At 43.5% G+C, this 25,828-nt stretch overlaps 1 protein-coding gene and 1 pseudogene across 1 annotated transcript; one reads left to right on the top strand and one right to left on the bottom strand.

Annotated features, from left to right (window-relative positions):
* On the top strand, nucleotides 1-11,207 carry LOC139442137 (DNA polymerase eta-like). The gene is made up of 10 exons (XM_071222936.1): nucleotides 1-125; nucleotides 1,116-1,250; nucleotides 1,414-1,637; nucleotides 2,572-2,744; nucleotides 3,298-3,401; nucleotides 3,957-4,076; nucleotides 5,627-5,750; nucleotides 6,861-6,926; nucleotides 7,200-7,372; nucleotides 10,005-11,207. Exons 1-10 carry the CDS (start codon nucleotides 1-3, stop codon nucleotides 11,185-11,187), a joined length of 2,427 nt encoding a protein of 808 aa, XP_071079037.1. The 3' UTR covers nucleotides 11,188-11,207.
* Nucleotides 11,208-13,391: 2,184 nt separating this feature from the next.
* On the bottom strand, nucleotides 13,392-15,869 carry LOC139443819 (uncharacterized; annotated as a pseudogene).
* Nucleotides 15,870-25,828: the final 9,959 nt, after the last annotated feature.

The raw sequence follows: 25,828 nt of genomic DNA, 5'->3' as shown, positions 1-25,828 counted from the left end.
ATGGATCGTGTGATTGTTCTGGTGGATATGGACTGTTTCTATGTACAAGTAGAGCAGAGACTGAACCCCGCTCTGAAGAACAAGCCGTGTGCCGTGGTACAATACAAGACATGGAAGGGAGGAGGGTAGGTTGTTGAATATGTCACCAACAGTGTTGTGGTTGTCCATGCAGTAGCGGGTTCGAATCCTGGTTCGCCCTGATTATGTTTCAAGGTTTGTCAGCACCATACCAAAGTGGTAAACAGCTGAGACATGCATCACTTCAGGCGTACCTCCCCCATTAGTTAACACACCATGATATAATTGGAATACTCTTCAAAGCTGCAATAAACCCAAATCTCTCACTCCATGCAGTAGTTAAAGAAACAAATCTCTTCTATCATAGGTATTTATAAAGTATATATAAAGATGATAATCATGGAAAAGTGAGCCACTGTTTTGCGATCCATGAAGATCCGGTTTAGAATAAGTCTTGAGCAATCCATGCTTCCTGTATAAAGCGACTGCTTGTCACAAGAGGTAACTTACGGGATAGGGTGGTCAGGGTCGCTGACTTGGTTGATGCATGTCATTATATCCCATTTGGCGGGATTGACATGATTGATGCTCATGATGTCAATCACATGGTTGTCAGATCCAGTCTAGATTATTTTTTTCGGATCACTGTCATATAGCTGGAATATTGCTGAGTGTGGCGTTAAACAACAAACAAACACTGCTTTGCATGCTACATGTACTTTTCAGACCATTCAGTTTTTTACTACCAAGTTAATGATTTTGTAACTGCTTTTTTGAAACTACACAGACCCCAGATCAATTTGTGTTGCATTATTGAGACTTTACTGTTTACTTTACAGTTAAGGATATTTGTGGTAAAATAAATGTTCAAGGTACATATGCATTTGGGCAGTCAGTCAGAAACTGATTCAGAATTTATATAACCCAATTGTATGTTGCGATATATTCATGGAAACTTGGATCATATTGTCTTCCTTATCTTCTAAAATTCATTATATTATGGATTTCATAGTGAACATGGTTAAGAAGATTTCATTTACTTCAGCAACTCAGCCCAGGTTCATCGGTCATTATTGCTGTATTATGCAAATGTTTAGGATCATTGCCGTGGGATACGAGGCTCGTGCATTTGGTGTGAAGCGGAACATGATGGGTGATGATGCGAAAAAGCTGTGTCCAGATATCCTGTTTGCTCGTGTGCCAGAGTTGCGGGGAAAAGCTGACCTCTCGAAGTAGGTGTAGCGGTACTTCCTTGGATTATGATTGCTTGAGGTCCAAAAGATTGCTGATGTGAAACAATTCAGTAATGTGTAAATGAATATTAACGTTTTGGTAAACTGGGAAAGTTGTCAAACGTGGAATTAACATGATTAAACATCCAATTGATATCTGCAGGTATCGTGAGGCAGGAGCTGAAGTCATCCAGGTGTTCAGTCAGTTCAGTCAGTGTGTGGAGAGAGCCAGTATAGACGAAGCCTATGTTGACCTCACACAGGAAGTAGACGCCAGAATGAGGCTGATGGAAGGTTCCAAGGTGGTTGAGAGCCAGTTGGAGCATACTGTCATCACTGGGTGGGAGAAACCTAAATCCCAGTTGACTGATGAGGAGCATAACCAAGGTAACCATGGCAACATGATTGAAATTAATTTTTATTTAACTTTTTGAATGTCTAAGACATCTGTGATCATGGTGATATTTCCTGACGTCTAAATGATCCTTCTAAGACAGACGTTCATCTTTCAATGTTCCAATTGTTGAATTGTCATGTGGTCCTTGGTGTTTTCAGTTTTAATATTCATCATATTGTTTGTCTCTTCCCTGTATGGACCGCCTCCGTGGTTTAGTGGTAGAGCGTCCGCCCGGAGACCGCCTCTGTGGTCTAGTGGTAGAGCGTCCGCCTGGAGACCGCCTCCGTGGTCTAGTGGTAGAGCGTCCGTCCCGAGACCGCCTCTGTGGTCTAGTGGTAGAGCGTCCGCCCGGAGACCGCCTCTGTGGTCTAGTGGTAGAGCGTCCGCCCGGGGACCGCCTCCGTGGTCTAGTGGTAGAGCGTCCGCCCGGAGACCGCCTCCGTGGTCTAGTGGTAGAGCGTCCGCCCGGAGACCGCCTCTGTGGTCTAGTGGTAGAGCGTCTGCCCGGAGAGTGGAAGGTCCGGGGTTCGATCCCTGACAGCGTCCTACCAAAAGACGTTAACAGATGGTACTTGTTGTTAGACCGTGGTCTGGTGGTAGAGCGTCCGCCCGGAGACCGCCTCCGTGGTCTAGTGGTAGAGCGTCCGCCCGGAGACCGCCTCCGTGGTCTAGTGGTAGAGCGTCCGCCCGGAGAGCGGAAGGTCCGGGGTTCGAGCATGCACGTGGCTATGTAAGTGCAATAATCTTGGACACGACGTTAAACCCCATTTCACCTCGCCTTCCCTGTATGCTTTTTTCTGTATTGTCATATGCAACTGTTATTGTACAAATATTATGTATGTTGATCTGTGTTGTTGATATTAGGAGATGCTTTTCTAGTGTTCTGAGTTTATGAGAGCTTTAAGCTGTGATGTGATGTTGAAGGTGATGATACAGGAGGGGGTACGCGAGACTGGCTGGGCATGGTGTACGAGGGTGGGGACATGGAGGTGTCCAACCAGAGACTGGCTGTTGGAGCTGTGATCGTAGAGGAGATGAGGGCTGCTGTGTTCAGGGAGACCGGCTTCACATGTTCTGCTGGCATCGCTCATAATAAGGTGTGTGTCATGGTGGGAGGTGTCTCGCATCGCTCAGTTAGGTGGATATCGAGGGGGATGTGGAGACAGGCATCATGTGCTCTGTTAGCATAGCTAAAGCTCACAGTTAGAGAGAGAGGGGCAGGCTTCAGGTGCTCTGCCTGCATCGCTCATAACAAAGTGGATGTACATCATGGGAAGAGGGTGGTTGGGTAGCCCAGTGGTTAAAGTGTTGACTAATCACTTTGAATGCCCAGGTTTGAATCCCCACATGGGTACGATAAGTGATGTCAATTTCTGGGGCCCCCTTCCATTATATTGCTGGAATATTGCGAAAAGCAGCATAAAAGTCAACTCACTTTCACGGGAGGCACAACTTCAGCTTGCATTGATGGTAATCCTGGTGTGGATGGTAACTAGATGTGTCTAGACATGCTGCAGAGGTAAAATGTTCGTTGTTGCAAGGAATGCAGACCACTTTCAATCTTTACATAACTTGGGAACTACTGTGAATGAAATCGTGGAAAGTTTGTGTCCTTTTACCATTATGATACCAGATATTGTTTCTTGGCAGATGTTGGCCAAGCTGGCCTGTGGCTTTCACAAGCCCAACAAGCAGACAGTTCTCCCTCACAACTCCGTGGAAGGACTCTTCAGTTCTCTGCCCCTGAAGAAAGTGTAAGGCCTTATTCACTCACTAACAAGCTTACTCACAGCACTTATATTTTTTCACTCATCTATTCATCACTCTTTTGGGTTTTTCCCAAAATGAATAAGCATTTTGAGATTTCAGTATATAACTCCTAAACATAGGCTTGAACATGTTGAATCGAAAAGTAAATTAGCACGTAGTTGTGTTTCAGAAATTAACTCTGTTGTAAGCATGCAGAAAAAGCTTCGTTGGGTATTTATGTGTGTTGTTTTCAAAGAATTTAGTTTTTCATTTAATGCATGCGTTTCTGTACGCAAGTTAATTGATAGTAATTGGGTTTGAATAGTTTTGGGGGGTATTGTATGCAAACACACAGCTAATCTGAAGCTCTGTAACTGTCACCGGGAGATATTAGGCAGTGAATATGTAGATGAGGTTTAATACACTTGTTATTTGATAAGATCTGTCACCACTTGTTTGAAAAAATAAGAAATCGTTTAGCTTGCCTTCTACTTTTAGCTAACACTGTGTGATGTAAGTACAGTTCAAAGTGGTGTACAGCTCGCTCACTCTGTTTGCAGGCGCCACCTGGGGGGGAAACTGGGAGAGTCGCTGGTGCAGCAGCTGGATGTGGAGAACATGGGGGACCTGTGTCGCTTCTCTGAGAGGGAGCTGCAGCACATCGCGGGGGACAAGACAGGGTGAGGGGCTGACATCTCCGTGTGGAGAGTTTAGGGTGGGGGACAAGACAGGATGGGGGACTGACATCTCCGTGTGGAGGGTTTAGGGTGGGGCACAAGACAGGATGGGGGACTGACATCTCCGTGTGGAGGGTTTAGGGTGGGGGACAAGACAGGCTGAAGGACTGACATCTCCGTGTGGAGAGTTTAGGATGGGGCACAAGACAGGATGGGGACTGACATCTCCGTGTGGAGGGTTTAGGGTGGGGGACAAGACAGGCTGAAGGACTGACATCTCCGTGTTTAGGGTGGGGCACAAGACAGGATTGGGGACTGACATCTCTGTGTAGAGGGTTTAGGGTGGGGCACAAGACAGGATGGGAGACTGACATCTCCGTGTGGAGGGGTAGGTGGGGGACAAGACAGGGTGGGGGACTGACATCTCCGTGTGGAGGGGTAGGTGGGGGACAAGACAGGGTGGGGGACTGACATCTCCGTGTGGAGGGTTTAGGGTGGGGGACAAGACAGGCTGAAGGACTGACATCTCCGTGTAGAGGGTTTAGGGTGGGGCACAAGACAGGATGGGGGACTGACATCTCCGTGTGGAGGGTTTAGGGTGGGGCACAAGACAGGATGGGGGACTGACATCTCCGTGTGGAGGGGTAGGTGGGGGACAAGACAGGGTGGGGGACTGACATCTCCGTGTGGAGGGGTAGGTGGGGGACAAGACAGGGTGGGGGACTGACATCTCCGTGTAGAGGGTTTAGGGTGGGGCACAAGACAGGATGGGGGACTGACATCTCCGTGTAGAGGGTTTAGGGTGGGGCACAAGACAGGGTGGAGGACTGACATCTCCGTGTGGAGGGGGTAGGTGGGGGACAAGACAGGGTGAGGGACTGACATCTCCGTGTGGAGGGGTAGGTGGGGGACAAGACACGGTGAGGGACTGACATCTCCGTGTGGAGGGGTAGGTGGGGGACAAGACACGGTGAGGGACTGACATCTCCGTGTGGAGGGGTAGGTGAGGGACTGACACTTCCGTGTGGAGGGGGTAGGTGGGGCACAAGACAGGGTGAGGGACTGACACTTCCGTGTGGAGGGGGTAGGGTGGGGAACTGACTGACACCATGGTGTGGAAGGGGGTAGGGCACAAGACAGGTTGAGGGACTGACACCTTGGTGTGGAGGGGGTAGGGTGGGGAACTGACTGACACTATGGTGTGGAGGGGGTAGGGTGGGGGACTGACTGACACCTTGGTGTGGAGGGGGGTGGAAGATGTAGACTGGTATGGGAACTGACACCTCGGTGTGGAGGGGGTAGGGCACAAGACAGGTTGAGGGACTGACACCTCGGTGTGGAGGGGGTAGGGTGGGGAACTGACTGACACCTGTGTGTGGAGGAGGTGGAGTGGGAGACATAGACTGGGTGAGGGACTGACACCTCTGTGTATAGGGTGGGGGACTGACTGACACCATGGTGTGGAGGGGGGTAGGGCACAAGACAGGTTGAGGGGTAGTTAACATGATTCTATGTTCACCACAATTCTGATGTCAGACTGTCCTGTGTTGTAGGGCCTGGTTGTATGACATGTGTCGAGGGTTGGAGTACGAGCCGGTGTCTGCCAGACAACTGGCCAAGTCCATAGGGTGCAGTAAAAACTTCCCAGGGAAAACCTGTTTGGACACAAGAGAGAAGGTGAGCACTGGTTAGGGTCACCCGGTGACCTGATGTAACAGCAGGTATTGTGTATGACAGGGTTAGTAATTGGCACTTGTCAGGGAATCCTGGCCAAACTGCCCAATAGTTAAGGTATCATTGGGGCAAGTAGAAATTTGCCATATTTAAGGGTTTTGGTGTATGTTATCATTATAAGAACTGGTGGACTTAAACTGTTAGTTTCTAAAGCTGTATTAGCTGTTGTACTCCCCTCTTTCACTATATGGAGAAGGCCTGGCTGGTCACGAAGTCACAGTGATGCTGAAATTCATACCTGATTTTGATTCTAGGTTATCAGCACTATACATGTGCTATTGTGGTATTTCCTTCCACATAAACCAACTCTTGAGTCTAGTGGATAGAGTGTCTGCTGGGTGTGAGGAAGGTTGATGGTTCGATCCCATAGCTGCGTCATACTAAAAGATGGTACTTGTTACCTTGCCTGGTGTCAAGCATTAAGCATGTTATGGATATCAAACAGGGACAGGTCGGCCCGGAGTCATTACAGTGTGTCTGAGTGAGTATCCATGGCATGGTATCTCAGTGGCATAGCACTATAAAACTGGCATTTGTTTGGACTAGTACAAGCATAAACAGCACACATGCTTGCATGTCACTATGTAGGTGCGATAATTTTGAGCATGAAATCACTTCACCTCCCACAAATGCAGACACAAAACTCTTAACACTGAAATACTGTTTTGATCCTAGTTGTGATGTGTTCCTTGACACTCACGACATTGGTTCTCATCAACTGGTAGGGGGCACGGGTGGCCCAGTCCTCTAAGGCGCCTGCGATTCGCTGTGCAGAGTTGCAATCCTTGGACACGCCAGAAACGTTTTCGATTGTGGCTTCGAATCCCAGTTGGGCCCGATTATGTTTCTAGATTTGTCAGCACCATACCCGTGCTCGTGGGTTTCACCGAAGTGGTAAACGTCTGAGACCTGCATCACTTTGGGCTTTCCTCCCACATTAAGCTGACACGCTGCGATATAACCAGAATACTGTTAAAAGCGGCTTTAAACCCAACTCATTCACTCACTCACTCATCAACTAGTAGTCAGTGTTCATCCTGTTATTTTCCCCAGGTTAGCTTTTGGCTGTCGGAACTGGCAAAGGAAGTGGAGGAGAGACTGGTGAAGGATAGAGACAGTGTAAGTAGACTCCAGAGAGGAACACCTGACTCGCTCGCTCGCTCACTCGATCACTCACTCACTCGGCCACTTCTACTTCAGCTAATACAATCCCACATTGAAGTCTCTATGAAGATGAAACTTAAAAAAACCTTTTCACACTAAAGATAAAGGCTGCCTGCCTACATTCCCTGAAGTATTTGAGTTCTCTGAACAGATGATGTTATGGACTCTCGAACCAGCCCTGAATGTTTGTACTTGCATGGAGTATGATAACCTGACTTATGACTGCAGAACAAGCGTGTGGCGAAAACGTTGACTGTTACTGTGCGCTACATCGGAAACCCCTCATCGGTGATGGCCACCAGGTCGTGTGGCATCATCAAGTATGAAGCCAAGAAGTTCACAGACGACGCCTTCTCTCTCATACAGAGACTGAACACATACAAGTCACACCAGAAAGCATGGTGGGTGAACTGACTGGCTTCCCATTTGGGAAGTGCTTGTATTCAATTATTCCTTGGCTGCTTATTTTGTTTTAAAGATAAATTTTTAAACTTATCCTATCTGAGACTATACATTTCTTACTTTTTCTTTTGGTCCTGGTGTGGGAACATCCTAAGTTTTTGGCTTCTAAAAACAATGTGCCCAAACACTCCTTGCATCACCATAGTCACCTCTCAAACAAATTGGTCACGCACTGCGACCTGACTTAAGCACTTTAATCACCTGAAACATTATGCCACAATGTTTCACTTTGGAGATGTGTTTCAGTTGTGAAGAATTAATTTAATTTTTTATCTGCAAGAGTTTCCTCTTATTTATTATCAACATCTATGCCATGGGGACTGATCTGATAAAAGGCCTGGCCTGTAAAATGTCACCTTGTTGTCAACTTTGTTGTTACTGTCGTGTAATATGCAAGCCTGGTCACTGCTGTTCCCGAAGTGCAAAGGAAGAAAAATTTGCGTAAATGTCAGAAACACTCTGTTGATTGACAATCTAAGTCATGGGATGCAGAACATGGGCCATCCTCATCCAAGCACCCTAAAACTGGCTGTCCCTTCCTCAGTCAAGGATCGTCAAACAGCCCCCTACATCTACCATCAAATCACCTTGAGTAGAAGATGACATGGTTTCAGTATTTTCAACACCAAAACCATGTCAAGTACCACTGCACCTGGACCATGACAGGGATCAGTACCTGGTGTTTGACCTCTCTTTCACCTACAGAGATGAGGAACAGTTGAGATCGATCACAACCCTCCGGCAAAGATAAGCTTTGACAATTGAAGGATCAATAATTAAAGAATCAACATTCTAAGGAGCAACAATTGAGGGATCAACAGTTGTAAAATCGAAAGGATCGATTTTCTAAGAGAGGACAATTGTGGAAGAAACACTCCAAGGGTCGACATTCTAAGGATCGACTTTCAAGGGATTGACATAGATCCAAGGAGAGGAAGTCACAACTACTTCCAAAACAAGTTCTTTTTGGGGCAGAGGATGTGGCCGTCAGCGAGCTCCACGGTGTCTGGACCAAGAACAGTCTCCTTTACTCCTTCGAAGGAAGTCACTTCCCTCTACCACAGGATGACTGGGTTCTCATTTTCCAGATCCCAGACTAACAGGTCACCGAGTATCTACACCATTTGTGATTGAATTGGAAACTCAAGGGCTCTACTTTGGCTACTTACCTCGCTGCAATCAACTCTGTTATTGCCACTACAACCAGATATAAGATCTCCACAGTTGCTGAGATACAGTCACTCATTCAGACAGTCCTACAAGTGGACTGACCAGTTGTCTCAATTCATTCTGGCCTTGCAACAGCTGCTCGAGTGAGATCCACGCTCTCGATGTTAATGGTGTCCTCTTTGAGAGAACACACAATGGAAAGGTCTTTCTAGACCTTTGCTGGGACTTGAGAGTGAAGAACCAGATTCCAGGACAGCCAGAGCGTTTGTTTACCATCCCATCACAGGTGTCCATCTTCAACCCAGAAAACCTTGAAGACATCTCCTTATGCCTAGTTCCAGCTCTCAGCATCTACCTCGAGAGTGTGCGGCCAGAAGAGACTGTTCATCCCACTTTCTACAGAGGCCACTGTGGAAGTCTCCTTTAGGCTCTGTTCGAGCATGCACCTTTGCTGGATTGCCTCCTCCTATGATATCCAATGTACATGAGACTAGAACCATTGCACCAACCATGGTCTTGCACAACAGTTGCACCCTGTCCTCCATCATGGAGGGTTTCTTAGGCAAGTCAGCTTCCCACTATCTACGTGACATCTCTGTCACCGACGTTCAGTGCCTTTACCAATTCCGTCCATTGGTCCCAGCACAACAGCTGACAACTGCCCATCAACACAGATAGACGATACTGTACCATGTTTGCCAGTGCTCTGTATCTTGTTGACAAGGAATAAATATTGGAATCGTCGGTTCCCTGTGGAGGGTGTTCGACCTTGTGTGTAGGTACTCCAGTCTACAACATAGAAGTCGCCACAAGGTGTGGACATTTTGACAGTATCCCAAACCTTACCTGCCCATCTTTGCTTCAGGCATGTGCTTCGGTACTGTTTAGAAGATCCTCTTGTTGGTGTTGTTGATCGTTCCTCTTCTTGTCTTAGCATGCTTCAATCCCTCTTGCATCATTAATTGCTTTGTCGAAGCGTTAAGAGATGCCAAGTTAGCTCCCCCTATTGTCCATCAGAGATAGAGGTGTGGAGTGCATGATCCATTTGTTTAGGTGGTGACCATGGTGATGCTGGAATGTGTTCGGGTGAATTGTTTTCAAGAAGCTGGAAACATTTGTTCAAGCATGTTTCCACATAGGATTGAAAGAAGGAGAAATGCATCGTGCAAGATAGGATAAGGATTATATTACAATATTAATTTACTCATTTTGAGAATTCCAACTGTTATCTGGGAAGTTATTTCTTCAAGTGTAGCAAATTCCCTTCAGATTTGATTATATAGCTACTAAAGTCCATGTTTTTTAGTCCTAAATGTATATGATGTGATTTTTGGTTGAACTAACTTCAGTTTTCACTGGAAGAATTAATGAAAATGACATGGTTCAATATTCTGTTTTCAGGGCACCTGCTATTCTGACATTGGGCCTGTCGGCCAGCAAGTTCACAGAGAACAAGGGGAGTGGAGGCAGCAGCATCTCAGATCTGTTTGCTGCAGCAGCGTCACAAGCACCCAGACCGTCTCAAGTGATGTCAGATACCTCGGACACTGATAATAGTGCACAGCATGGTCCGGCTGTGAGGAAACCCAAACGGGGAAGCATTGAGACATTCTTCCAAACTCAAACAAGGGATGGTGCTTCGAGTAGGACGAATAGTTCAAATATTGAACATGTACAAAGTACTTCTGATAGTGACACTGTCACAGGTGAAGCTTATACCAGTATAAAACAAGCTTTTGCTTTCACAGAAGTTACAGAGAAAATAAAACCTAAGGGATTTTTTGCTTCCAAAACTGCTTCAAGAAAATTCAGACATATGAACATGGGAAGTGTGTCTGAAACAGAAGATGGAGATTCCAACCTGTCTGTACCAGAGAGGCGGGAAACGTCCAGCACGGACATTGTAATCTGTGCCTCAGACGGCCGATCTCATAATGAGGTTGAGATGAGTGAAGATCACATCCCAGTGGAGTCTCTAGAGGAGGGTTCTGGGCTGACTGGTGAAGACTCCTGTGATGTTGATGGTGCTGATGATGATGACGATGATGGTGCTGATGATGATGATGATGATGATGATGATGACGTTGATGATGGTGCTGCTGCTGCTGCTGATGATGATGACATTGACGATGATGCTGCTGCTGCTGATGATGATTTTGATGATGTTGATGGTGGCAGTGAAGTGCTGACAGTTGGAAACAGCTCTGATCATGATTTGACTGTCACCTCAGACTTGATTCATCACAGGCAAGACAATAATGTGATTCAACCATCCGAGAACTTTGATTCCCCTGATGTGGGGATGGGTGCTGTAGCTCCCCTGGATGACGATGATGTGATGCGGTGTGATAAATGTGGCAGAACTCTCCCCATCTGGGAAATGCCAGAACACTCCGACTACCACTTTGCTCTGGAACTACAGAACTCTTCCCAGAATGCAACGATGGTTACGCAACCTTCCGTGTCCAATCAAGCCAAGCGGAAGTGTTCTCCGGACAAACGTGGCAAAAAAAACAAAAAAGCAAAGGTCGAGAAACGGGGAGGTAACAGCATGAATCTGTTAACTTTTTTCAAGAAACAGTGATTCTTGTCAGTTAGACGTTACTGAGGGGGTTTTACATTGAATGTGACACGGTTATACGGTGTCTCCTTGGGCGAGAATCCAAATATTGTGCCACAACTTCTACAATTTTAATATCTCCATGTTATTCTGGGGTAGCTGTAGTATTGTGGGTTATTGACAAACCTCGCTGATACAAGGCTGATGGAAGGCCAGTCAAGAATGGTAGGAAGATAATGAAAAATGAAGCACACCCTCAGTTATATCATATCATGCTATGTGTGATGACAATGCCATAGCGAAGTAATTACTTTTCAGAACCAATTTTATATGTCGGGGTTTGTGTGTGGGAGTATAAGACTTGGAGGCTCACATGAATATGAAGTGTAAATTAAGTTATTCTGGGAAGCCTTACTAATCTTGGTAATATGTTCATGAATCATCTTAAGGTACACATATACAATCAAACACCATTGTGTCGAACTTTGATGTGTCGAAATGATGTGTGTCTTGAAGTGAAAGGTTGGTCCCTGCGTTTTCGTTCTTTATTTATCATTTTCGGTTTTGTCGAACCTTGGATAACTCGAAGTTCCTTCAAGTTGACACAGTAGTGATTGACTCTATACTTTCAACTTTTCGTAGGGATACTGAAGCAGCGGTAGAAACTAACTTTTTTTGTCCACTAGTCCTTATAATGATAACATATAGTAAAACCCTTCAAAATGGCAAATTTCTACTAGTCCTTATAATACCTTAACTATTGGGCAGTTTGGCAAGGACTACAGGACTAGTGCCAGTTTCTAAAGCTGTGAAGTACTTTACATTATTACATCTACATATTATGAGTAATGAAATGATAAGTGAAGCCAGTAAACATGTTAAGAAAATAATAAAAAATATCCCAATGACAATTTAAGAAATTAAGATGAAAAGGAGTCATTTAAACACAGCCTGTATACACTATGAACTGATCCCATATGTGACAAGTTGTCAGTTCTGTGTGGGCAAATATTTATAAGTTTGGGGTGAAAGGAACAGTGAAGGCAGAACCACTTGTAGAAATGGTCTGAAATCAGTTGTCAACAGAGGAACTCAAACATGGAATGGAAGGGCGTTCAGTGGTTGTGATCCTTCAGTTTTGCTTTTCTTCTCACCTACCATGACTGAAGCTTCATCTGATGCTAGACCTGTAAATCTTGAAACTCCCGACACATGACTTCATGCTTCACAAGGGTTTTTAGTTTGTATGAGTTACAACTTGTAGGTATACATGTTGACAACTGATATTGAGTCTTTTCCACGTGATGTTGCCACTGGTTGCCATGGAAACATCCAAAATGGCCACCACAAGCCTGAAAAAGATGGAAAATAATTTAGCTGATAAAGATATTTATATAATTGCAAGTTTACATCATGTAGCTTGTATGGTGCAGGGTGCAATAACAGAAAGTAATTGTTAAAAAATACTCATATTATATTTTTTTCTCTAAATTTCATTTTGAGGGGTTGATTTTCACCCATACTTTATTTTTTAAAACCGAAACAAGCAACAAAATTCATAAAGTCTCTGTTATTGCATAAAGTAATCACCCATGTTTACTAAAAAAATCATTCAAATCGGGCCAATAACTGTTGAGAACTATGTTCACTAGGTCCAAAATGATGTTTATGGAATAAATAAGGAAATAAGTTTGTTTGTGGTGTTCCTCATTCAGCTTCAGATAAACACATACAAAATCTCTGTTTGCTTAGAAGATAAGTACTATGTGTGTGTCTATTTCCAGGATTTTATCGAGTATTTGCATCTTGGAAATTCATCTCGAGACCCGAAAGTGTTAGCGTTTATTAGTCTTATTTGTATTCGTAAATATTTAGGCATAAAAAATTCCATATTGACAGTACCTTCTGCCATGTCTGCAGTATATTTTACGAACCCATCTATAGGTAATGTTGTTTTTTTAATTTTGTTTAGCATATTATTCATGTATATATATATATTTAATCCACCTTATTATTACAGAGTAATTTATTTTATTGCAATTAATTTTTAAAAAGGAATTGAGGTCATTTTTATTTATTTTTTTGTAAATGGGAAGGGGCATAACTCTAATTTGTTGTCATCACTGTAATTGTAAACAATCTTACGCCGGAAGATTTTCATGGCCCGAATAGTACTTCTTGATGTGCTTTTTGCAGTTTCTGTCATTAATTGTTGCAGTTTGATTTCATCAGTTTGGCAAAAATACAACGCATACAGCATACAACGTGCCTTCAGTTGCCTCAACACGAAATCTGTCCCTTTTTTTGGCTTCCCTCTTTGCGCTATGTTCAACCTTAGATGTCGCCTGGCCTTGCTTCCTTACTGTAAGGTATCTCCCTTCAAGTCTCTCAACAGAAGCTGCTGTCGGTTCATTAGCTTCTCTTGCAAGTTTGTTCATTGCCTGAGTAATGTGACAAGTACCCTCATTGAAGGAAGCTATTGCAGATGCCGCTGCCCGATGAACCTTTTACCCACAAAGACGGCCTTCAGGCAGTGGAACCTGATCACAGAATCCAAGCTTTCAATATCATTCTTTGTCTTGCCTTTCATCCTCTTAGGCTGGTTTTCATCAGACATCCGTTTATATACAGTTACCATCTGTTCTGCAATATCTGCATCACAAAAATGTCTGATGTTGTCTTGGTTAGCATCAAGCTGAATATCATTAGCCAGTGCTGTATTGTAAAAACACCAACTTGAGAGGCCAGAGGGACGTCTAGTGTGATGGGGAGAATCATAAGTTGACAGACAATGTAACAAACTTGCCCAGATGGCGTTCCTCGTACCTTCGATGTTGTCAACATTGTTAGTGATGGCAAAGCGGTAATAATACTGAAACTTCAAAGCTTTGTCTTTAGTGAGCTTTCCTCTGCCCCTCCCACCCAATCTAAACTCTTTTGACAAATTCAGAAGAGCAGTGCCCATCCTTTTATGAGCATGGTTAATACAGTCTTCCTTGTCCATACTGATGCCTGGTCCATAGGGTTGAAGGTAGTTGGCTGCCATGTGGGTTCTGCTGTCACCATCTGAAAGTATACATGTATAACGTACATTATGCTTCTAATGAGTGTGACCAAAGCCTCTTAGCAGCCTCCACTTCCACCGGCATCTCACTGACATTTTACTAAATAACTGAATCAAGATGCGATTTATTTCAAGATATTTCACTGAAATGCGTCCCTCAGTTTCTGAATGTCTCTGTTTGGGCCAGTGGTTATCCTACTCTTTCCCCCTTCCGCTCCAGATCTTGAAGGGACTGAGTGGTTCAGTTCGCCTCACTCTCCTGTATTGTGGCAACGAGCATAATTAAAGCCCCCAAGCATGTGGGGGACTCAGGGTAACAGTGTATAGATGTGGGCTTCCAATGTTTCCCGAGTCCAGGTCCTCAAGAGGCTTATATTGCTGAGTCCTGAACAACAGCTTCCTCTGAAACAAACATATTTTCACACATGAAATAATTTCAGTCTCTAACCAATAATAATAATAATATTAATAATAATAATAATGGCTTACTTGAATGCCATTCCAAATACAATAATTACATAACATAATAAAAATATATCAGATAGTCCTAACTGAAAAGAATCAACATCAATAAAATACAATACATCATGCTTCTCTAATGAGTGTGACCAAAGCTTCTTAGCAGCCTCCACTTCCATGGCATTGGAGCTGCCTTCATAGTTTTGGCAACACTGTCCAGCATGTCCTTCATACCACTGTCTGAACTCTGCAGTGTCCTGTCCCAGACTGGTCATGTGAAGGGTACACGTGTGACAGTATTTTGACTGGATTTCATAATCAATCACCAGACCTGTCAAAACACAATAACGGCTCCAACACCACAATTTGTAGTGTGGCCTCTCATCTACCATGGTCCGTCCTAACTAACAGTTATATCTCAGGGTACGTCATTTGAAACGGTCTGTTGCTCATCCTAGGCATGTTTGATCATTTCTACACTCTCAGTCAAAACTTCCTCAGTATTTTCTATAATAACCTTTGAAAGAATGTTTTTGTTTTTTTTAGTAATGTCTTACAATGCAATCCTTCCATTCCCTAAACCAAACAAAACTTTTTCATTGCAGCATGACCGAGTCCCACCTCTGACAAAATGAGCATGAAATATCCTTACCAGATAGATTACCTGACCTGTAAGGTGTAGCTTTTGGCTGCACACATCTGACAGTTCTGACAGTCAACATAAGAGTTTGCAAATCCAAGTCTGTCAAAATTGTCCCTCATTGCAACCATCAAAGACCCCTGTTCATGATGGACACTTAATCTTTGAAAAAATAAATTCATTTGCTTCAAATCAATCAGCATCCATTGAGGTTTAGGTTCTTCATTGTCAAGTACCCTGTTCATGAGATCTGAGATTTTCAGCAGCTTTAGACTTGGACAGTTTTATGTCACTGCTCCATTCAATGAAAAATAATTCTTGCCTTCATTGTCGCCAGTGGAAACGTTTTCCTCCCGGCGTGATCCCAAGATGATTCGGGTGAATCTAAGATGTCGAAACTGTCAGATTCGAACGCAGGGTTGATCGCGTTGTCAACACTTCGCATAGCTTAACACAGCTTTTTGAAAATGTCTGCTGCAACTGACTTGCCCTGCGCCTCGGATTCTTACCATGGGCTTGCTCTGACCTGTGTTTTGATCTCATTATGAAAAAATACAACAATCTTCCGTCAAGAAAATAACAATAACAAGGTTTGCCTGTCAATCTTTTCGTTAGGCAGCCGCCATTTTGTATACCTACCGGAAAAGGCCGAAGGTTTGTTGCTAAGCCAAATGGTGCATTGTGGGATAAGGTTTGCCTTAATAGGATCTAAGTCGCAGTTTTTTGGAATATGTGCCCTCGACCAATCCTATTGGACCAACTTGCTGCAGAGGAAAGGGACTTGTGTGAAACGGACCAATTATGCAACCTTTGTCCTTGTCTGCATTGATCCGTTAAGTCACCTTTTTGACGTTGATGGTTCCTCTGGCTGATAACAAGTTACGACATACTCGAGTGATGGTTGAGGGATTCTTAATTCCTGTATGGAAACCTTGGAAGCCGAGGTGAGATATGACGTCATGTTCTTGTCTGATGATCGACTAATGTAGCCTTTGGTGTCTCAATAATGACAGGAGATGGTCTGGCATCAAGTCATTTATCCGACTTCCCATTCTTGGATGTTTTGTCTGGAGGACATTGATATTTAGGATGGTTTCTCTTGCATATCAAGCAAACATGCTTGAACCTGCAATGTTGGTGGCTGCACCCTCTGTCGTTATAATTGTTACAGATGGATTGTTAGTGGTGGAAGATAATGGCCTGTCCATGGGCGTCTGTACCATCAATATTGTTCTTCCATGTCTGCTGGAGCTTCCTGGGTGCCAAGGATGATTTGAGTTGGTCATCAGAGCTCCAGATAAGCTTTTGGTGTTGTGGGTATTTTACACCTGCATTTTAAAATCATTGGGTATCAGTAATTCTATCTGCGTATTCAAATTTCTGTTACCCACTAGTTTTTACACATGTGGGTATTTAGTTAAATATTTAAAAACACTATTCATCTAGTCCCTGCAAACTGGTGTCGTGTGGGTTCGAGAGCTTTATAGGACTCAAAAATACCACGATACTTTCACACGAAAGTGTGATGGCAAATGATCATGATGTGACTGTCATCGTGGAGTTTGGCAAGGTTGACGGAATGCCCGTTTATAATTTCAAAATAAGTTTTGGTAATCGAATACGCAGGGTTACTTCACAATATTTTGATGATACGCACAAATTATATTTTTGTAGCGTATCTGTAATGTTTGTTGCGTATTTGATACGCTTGGATTATATTTTACTGCGTATTTCTGCATTTCTGATGCATATTTCATGCAGATACGCAGCTTATCTGGAGCTCTGGGTCATCAAGTGACAACAGGCAGAATTCTCATGCATGATTTAATTTACCGCAAAACTGACATTGTTTGCCTTCCTGGATGTAAAGATCTTAATATATTGTTCTCGATCCAGTGTGCCCCAGTATACTGAAACATTAGACCGAAGTCATGTCGATACGGCCAGTCTGCCATCTTGGTTGTTTGCAGTGTTGTTAGGTTTTCGATGAGGAGCCATAATGCTTGTTCCGACTACCGAGGAGTTACTGCATGTGTCGGTCACTTCCTCGTTACAAGATAGCTACGTCGTTGCGAATCCGGAATGTATGTGACAAAATTCAGTTAAGATGCGACCATTACGCAACATGATTGAATGAAACCATGTGTTGTGTTCTAGACATGCTAGACAAAGGAATCGCTAACGACTGACTGCGCATGTGCTATGGCATAATTAGGTTTGGGCATGTGAGAGAACCGGAATATGATTGTGAATTACTCAAGTTTTCTAAGCTAAATAAACTCCAATTGGAGTATATAACCTAGTAACTAACAATATACATATGCATTGCACAGGTTAGCCTGTTAAAATTGATATTCACAATAAACAAAGGTTTTCAAAGAACATTATCGTATGGTATGGTGCATGTAATGAATAACATTCGATGGTATGACATAACCATTGCTATTGCCATTATAAACTCAACTCAATACCTAAGTAATACTTCGATGTGATTAAAATATTGTGTTTACTAACGCTCAGATATTTCACTGCTTCATTTGACCAATGGTGGTCTTTTATTCAGAAACAGATTTCTGTTTTGGCGCTGGCACAGTTTGTCAAGACTCAGTATCAGTTAGGGATTAGTAGGGGAGGTACCTCTAGTTCCCCTCTGTGCATCTACGTTTGTCACTCTCAAGAGGTGAGGAGGGGTCTTGTTTGTGTAAGATAGAAATCCACATAATACAGTATATATTGGCCATCCATTGTTTATGAAGGCATGTGTAAGTTACATTTGCAAAGCAATTGATGTTGAAATTGACAAAATCATTAGGTATTATACTTTTTCACAAGTCTGGTACTTGTGGGATTTGCAGCCACCGTCTATAGATCTATATCATCTGATTTAGCCTCATTGGTGACATATTTGCATATTGGAATGAATTTACACGCATGATATATTATTTTTTGAGTTACTTACTTTGTACATGTTGTAAGTGTCACGAAACATCTGATTCGATCGATATAGTTAATGTGAAAGATTTAGATGAAATTGGGGTTTCCTTGCGTTCCTTGTCACATGAATCTACTGCTTTGTTAGTGTGGTATCTGGTTTCTATTGAAACCTTACTAACTACGTTGCAGAGTCTATCATAAGGATACCAATTGAACTTAAGTGGGTACAAACGAAAAGGTTGTTATCAGAGCTAAAAATCTACAGGTGTGTTTTCCTTCTAACATGATTCCTAGATGCAATTCCTAGTTTAAACATACCTTAACTGTTAGATCTAGAAACAATACAGATTATTGTGAAAGAAGACCAGTCATCTTACCAAAACCACAGTCATATATTCATATCACCTTATATGTCGTCAATCAATAAATTATGGACAGACATAAGCATGTTGTGGTTGGCATCTCTTGTTAAAACAACCGTAACAGTAAACACTAATATGGACATGATTAAAATTTTAACAGGACAAACATATACAATCTTTTAATCATGAAGACCTGGGTAGCATGTAATTCTATAATTCTCCAATGAATGGTACCTTTCGAAACATGGAACAGGGCACATGTAAACATTGCAGCTGTTGCAAATGAAGATGGTCTGATGCCTTCTTGCAGGTCTGTTTGAGCAAACTACACAATCATTGCACGACACCTAACCTTTTGGACTCATTTCCTGTGTCTTACCAGGGAAATGGTGAGCTGTGAGTCTGGCAGGACGCTCCAGGTTGGCTGCAGGATGCCCAGGTCTTCCACTTCCAAGTTGCTGGTATCCCTCCAGGAACTTGGTTGCAATAACCAATCTAAATTTCTCTGAATTGACCCTCTTTCCTAGGTTTGCTGCTTTGAAGATGACAAGTGTATTGTTGAAAGAAAGTTCCATGAGGTACAAAAATATCTTTTCCCACCACTTACAACACCTTTGGAGCACCATGTAATACTGCAGCTGCTTGTCTGCCAGGTCCATGCCTCCCATGTGCTGACTGTACAACTGAACTGCTTTTGGCTTTCTTACCTCCTAGAAGCAGTTTGGCGCAGACCTTGATCTTACTCTTTTAAAAAAACAAGAACCATTGTGTACACTGGTCAAAAGGTTTACTTTTCTTCTATCTGTCCATGTGATATACAGGAATTCATTATCACGAAATAAATGTGGAGCATCACCAGCCTTGGGTCGGGCATCCTTGACAGGCCGCGGTACATCCAGTCGGTAGGCCCTCAGTGTTCCACAAGCACCTGTCTGGTTGTCAGATAATTCCTGGAAAAGAGTGGGAGAAGTGAAAAAATTGTCCATGTACACATGGTGACCCTTACCATACAGTGGTTGACAGAATGACGTGACAACCTCATACGGTCTCCCTCCCTCCTGTCTCCCTGTCTAAACCTGCCAGTTCCACATGTACCCGGTCCTGCTGTCTGCCAGACCCCATGATTTGATCCCCTACTTATGTGGCTTATTTGGCATATATTGCAGCAAACCTGTCCGACCCTTGTATGCTATCATACTTTCATCAACAGATACCTCCCTGTCTGTTTGGAAGTGCCTCTGCCAGTCTGAAACAAGAATTGTCGTCAGAGGTCTTATTTTGAATAATTTTTCATACCTTGGATCCTCTTTTGGGAAGTCTTTGGCAGAGGTCTTATTTTGAATAATTTTTCATACCTTGGATCCTCTTTGGGGAAGTCTTTGGCAGAGGTCTTATTTTGAATAATTTGTCATACCTTGGATCCTCTTTGGGGAAGTCTTTGGCAGAGGTCTTATTTTGAATAATTTGTCATACCTTGGATCCTCTTTTGGGAAGTCTTTGGCAGAGGTCTTATTTTGAATAATTTGTCATACCTTGGATCCTCTTTGGGGAAGTCTTTGGCAGAGGTCTTATTTTGAATAATTTGTCATACCTTGGATCCTCTTTGGGGAAGTCTTTGGCGAAGTCTTTGGCATTGTCATTTGAATTAAAAAACATCATAATCTGTATAAACCTGGACATGATAGCTTTGAACCCTTAACACAACACTACTGGTATTTGAGGCACCTCAGTCTTAACCTGACCGCAGGTGAGCAGATAATTTTGCATCTGCATCACCTTCGATGTCCTGTTTCTGTGTGTCACAGAGAAGCTCCTTCAGCACAGGTGAAGGGATCAAATATTTTTAAGTCTCCTTCAAGAGATAACTTGCACAATATGTTGTTCTACATTTTTTCCTTCTTCATCTTCTTGCATGCGGAGCATTTATCAAATAGATGTCCAGTGTCTTTAGCGCTTACTGATTTGTGACAGGAGGGACAGGCTTTGGTGAAATGGACGCTGACTAAATTGAGGGTGTGGTCGTCAAGTCATTCCATCCCATATACTCCGGGGCGCTAAGGGAGGTGAACTTGTAGCTTGTGTCCAATTGAATTTTTTCTCTGTTTGTCACTCCAGAGCTTTAGATCAATTGATCCACTTCCATCTGCTACTTTGACTGGTGTTTTCTTATTCCACACAAGAACTTGTTGAACTTCTTCCATGCACTCTGTGACTTTTGCTGTGACGTTTACCTGAAAACATTTTACAGTAGATTAAAAAAAGACAATATACTCAGATTTAACAAACTCATGTAATTTGTCATTAGGGTTTCTTTAAGCTTGACACGCAGGAGTGATGAGGCACACAACTGAGGAAGTTCAACCTTTTTCCTCAACCCGATCTCAAATGATCTCATGAATAGGTAGAAATTGTTACTGGGGAATTTCAGACCTCCTCTGCTCATTTTCTGTGTCCACTTGCTAAATTTCTCAATGTACTCCCTCCTTGAACTTTCATCAGAACATTCTGCCATGTGTATGTCTATGTTTGTACCAAAGATCACCTTCTTCTACAAAACAGCGTGCAAAATGTAGTCTGATACATAAAACAACACTGCTTGGTCATTGTCACTGATTGTGGATGCTGTTTGTTCGAAATGTTTCTTTTGTGATTCTGAGATATATTTAAGACTATTGATGCGGTCCATGAGACATTGGGCAAAGATGTGAATAATCCTCGGTGACTCGCTGGTCACTGTGACCAAAATGCTGCGAAGGTCAGACTGCAATTCATCCTTGAGTCTCATTGGATGAAATCTCATCCACAGTTGTCCTCTATCAGCAGAAAGAGAACAGCCGTGTCCAAACTTGTTAGAAACGTCTTGCAATTCTGGGGTAAGGACTGAAATCAGTTTTTTCTGATCTGTTTGACTGTCAATACATTCTTTTGCTATGGTAACTAGTAGGGGTGTCACGATACACATACCTCACGATACAATACGTATCATGATATCTATCTCACGATACGATACGCATAACGATAGTTTTTCAACATTTTTGTCGGAAGAGAGAGATAAAATTAAACAAACAGTACAACTTTAAATCTTTTAATAAATGGAAAGAAAATATAACTTTGGCATTTTTATCACAACCAATCTGTCAGCCTTCAAAATACAAGTCGCTGATACTGTTATACAGGTTTGTTCATGAAACTACAGTCAACTTTAACTGTTCCTTCTCACAACAAATACAACATTAGAAACATCATAACATGCTCAAGTTTTACAGAACTCACACATGTTAACATAATCATAATGTTAACATGATTACATGATAATACTGACTTGTGACTACCGATTAAGATTCTTTTTTAGAAAAATCATGATGTTTACATGATCACTTGACAATGTGGCTCTCTGAGCAGTGACGATGTCCCCTGCAGTTGAAAAGATTCTTTCACTAGGAACTAATGTTCCAGAAATACATGACAGGCTTTTAGCCAATCTGGATAATAAGGGAAACCTATACTGGTTGTCACACCGCCATTCCAGAGGATCACATAACAGGGGGATACATTCCTCTCCTTTGTCAACACGGACTTCTTCCTCAAGCGGTTGAAGTGTGGACTTGGCTGGCTGAACATGAGTGACAAATACATCCCCAAAGAGCTCCTCCATGGCAGATGATTCTTGCTTGACTGTGACAGGTGTCACTGCTGGGGGTTTGTCCTGGTTCAAGTCTGGTCCTGGCTACCGCTTGACAAGACGACTTCCGCGGCTGGGCCCATATACGTGGCAATTGTTTGCCCCAACGTATGTTATTTTACGATTCCCTGGCTGAAAAGTCGAGAAAGACAAGGTTCCCACTGAGAAGCAGGTAACCCCGGAAAGGTTCTCGCTGAAAAGCAGGTAGCCTTAAGCACGAGTATTAATTTGGAAGCAAGTTAATTTGTTACTAGCAGTGTAGCCCACAAGAACCCCGCCACAATGCACCAGAGTGCTACCCCACACCCACGGCCACGCGATACGCGAAGATAGCATTGTTGCCCCGCTTGCTTATGTACTGAAAGGAAAAACTAACCTGTGGAGATAATATCCTTACTGGCGCAAAACAAGCGCCAGGGCATGCAATAAATTGTCCGTAAACACACACAGTCCTTTGTCACTGAGGTGGACGCCATCCCAGGCGTACCATGTCTTGTCTGATGCCCGGATCTGGGGTGGTGACACTATTGTACCGCCGAGCTCTTTGACTCGGTTGGCCAGTCGACGGTTGATATTCTTCCGCATCCCCTCGATCTTTAGTGGATCCCTGGCATCATGCCAGTAGCGCCTGGGCAGCATTGAGGATACGATGATCTTGGTGTCAGGAAGCTGGAGTTATATCCGAAGGATTGATACCACCATGTCAAGGTAGAGTTGGCTGCCCTTGACCGAGCACAGGTCGTTGGAGCCCAGGTGAATGATGAGGGGCCTGGGGCTGTGCCGTGTCGCCTTGACCTGTGCATCTAGAATGGTGTGCAGCTCCTTCCACCTCATCCCCCCTTGTGCCAGCTATAGCATCCTTGGTTGGTTCGGACTGGGGCCCTTCAGGAGCAAGTACTGCCGTGCCCTGGCCATGTAGCTGGATCCCACCATCCAAACTGTAAACAATAAGAAGTGTAGTAAGTACCATGAAAGACTGTTTGAATTCATTGTGCAACATTAAATTTGTTGGTAAGCGTATGTAAGCATTGTAGCAATCTGATTTTCACCTGCCGTACTGGCTGGTGATGTGGCTGGTGATGTGGCTGCCCCAATGTGGAAGGAGTGCGAAGAATAGCAAGCCGTGTTTATGTTGCTGTGTGCTAAGGCCTTTTTTAGGAGTGCCTGGAATTGGTACCTTGTAACGGGGAATGGTCGAAATGAACAAATGCATGTTGTGGGCCGGAGGGGCGCGCCTCCAGGTAGTGCTTGATGGCGACTACAGGACATAGCTGATTACCTGGTATAGATGACATTGTAACTGTTGTCCCCATCCTGTACTGATCGACTTTGAGTGTGGTAGATGGATTGAAATCTGCTGGGGGTTGCCAGAGAAGCTTAAATTCTGGAAGGCGCCACCTGTTTTTGAGGGTCCAATTTTGACCAGCTTGTTTACCCTAAAGAAACCGAAGAAGGCTGTGCAGGGGACTGCCTTGAACAGTCTGGCTTCATATGCTGATGAGCATACGTGATTGGCTGGCCAAGCCGCGTCACCGTCGGTCTCGTTGTGAGCATTGGGGATTCTCCCTATGTGGGGCGAAATGTCGAGAGAACTAAAACCAAGCCTTAACTGTTGGTTTGCGCTAACCGGGCCGGGCGCTGAATGTTCCAGCAACTGGAGTATTTTTTCCTGTTGCTATTTTACCTGGGTAGTCGAGTTGGCAGCCTGTGCGGCTTTTACGAGCTGTGCCGATTGCACGTTAATTGTGTTACCACCTTCGATATCTCCGTAATTGGCAGACTCACCATCAGCTGTTGCCTCCTGTACAATGCGTACTCCCGGGGTTTGTCTCCTGGTTGTCCTGGCCTGCTTGGCTCCCCTCACAAGCTTGTGGTTGACGGCTGATCTTCTCTTGGGAGGCATCACGGAAGGTCGGGGTGGTGAGTTGGTTTTCCGCAAGTGTAAAAAAATGTCCCGAGGATGAAGTTTGGGAGTAGTACGAAATAGGTTGTATTCAAAGCGTAATTGGCGAAATGGTCGCGATTGTGTAAATGTGATACGGCGAGTGATGAAATAGATGTTATTCAAAGCGTAATTGGCGAAACGGTCGCGATTGAGTACAAAGAAAATGTACAAAGCGAAAGCGATTAGATACAGCGAAACACGTGTGTACTGGAAGAGAGACAGTGAGCAAATGATGGACTATAACAAGGGCATGGTGCAGGGTGCTGACCCGGGGGTGATTGAGTTACAAGGGGTGATTAGGTTACGGGCGTAATTAGCCAATGGTTTGGATACGCGCAATAAAGTCATTTAGTAGTTAGTACTAAATGCAATAATGCTTGCTGAAGTTTGTTGTTTTCTATAAGTCACAACTTGCTAAAATTTTATTGATAAATAAGGTATTATAATTCACAAACCTTGTCAGAATTAGCAAGTGTAGCAGCCTTTGTGATCAGTGAACTGAATACAGCAAGTATCCTTTCATCATCTAGCTGAGGCAGTGAGCGAAAGCGTGGGTCAACAGCTGAGGTCAACAACAGATAATCTTCCTCATCAATGTAACGCTTGTTGATGTCTTGAATAATAGCTTCATGATGTCACGTACAAATGCAGTGTCACCTTCAATAACCTGCATAAGCTAGAATCTGATGTTTTAAGGGAAAGATGAGGGAGATGGTGGGTTGTTTTTCATCACACAAAATTGTGGTGATTGTCTTCATGGGCTTCAAAACTACTACCAGATCTTCAGCATTAGAGAGATCAGTCTCAGACAGAACAACATCTTTCTCAGTCTTTCTCACATCCTTGCTCATGGGTACAGACAAGACAGCCTGTTGTTGTTCAAGATAACGTTCCACCATTTCAAAACTGCTGTTCCATCTTGTAGACACATCTTGTAGACACATCTTGTATCAACTTGTGGTCAGGTAGTTGAAGCATTCCCTGTTTTTGTTTGAGTAAGTCATTAGCAACAGTGCTGCGGTGAAAGAAGGCAACAATTGTTCTTATCTTCTTTAACAGTCTATTCACTCTATCAATCTTAAGGGCACGCTGGGAAGCCAGATTAACAGTGTTGGCAAAACACTTAACATGAGTTAGCCCTGCTTCCCTGAGTGCCCCAATCATATTGGATGCATTGTCTGTCACATATACAACAGGTAATTCCCTCTCTAGTGTCCAATATTTCACTGCACCAGAGAGAATTTCTCCAATATGTTTTCCTGTATGAGATTCGTAAGTCTCATTTGTCTGTAGAACACGACTAATGAGTTTCCATTCCTGTGATATGTAGTGAGCTGTAACGGTAATATAGCTATCAACAGCCCGTGATGTCCACCCATCACTAGTAATTGCCACAGCTGAGGCAGTCAAAAGATCTGACTCAAGTTGAGATTTACATCTAAGTACATTTGTGGAATAACTTTGTCAGCAAAGTGTGTTCTGCCAGGCACTTTGTATCTAGGCTCCAAGTCATTTATCAGGCTGATAAAAGCTGGTTTTTCCACTGTAGAAAATGGCCTCAGGTCTGTAACAATATACA

This window comes from Haliotis cracherodii, unplaced genomic scaffold (genome assembly GCF_022045235.1).
Source record: "Haliotis cracherodii isolate W230 unplaced genomic scaffold, xgHalCrac1.p SCAF_5, whole genome shotgun sequence".
Classification (NCBI taxonomy): domain Eukaryota; kingdom Metazoa; phylum Mollusca; class Gastropoda; order Lepetellida; family Haliotidae; genus Haliotis; species Haliotis cracherodii.
The sequence above is the reverse complement of the archived record's forward strand: the minus strand, read 5'-3'. Positions and strand labels throughout refer to the sequence as shown.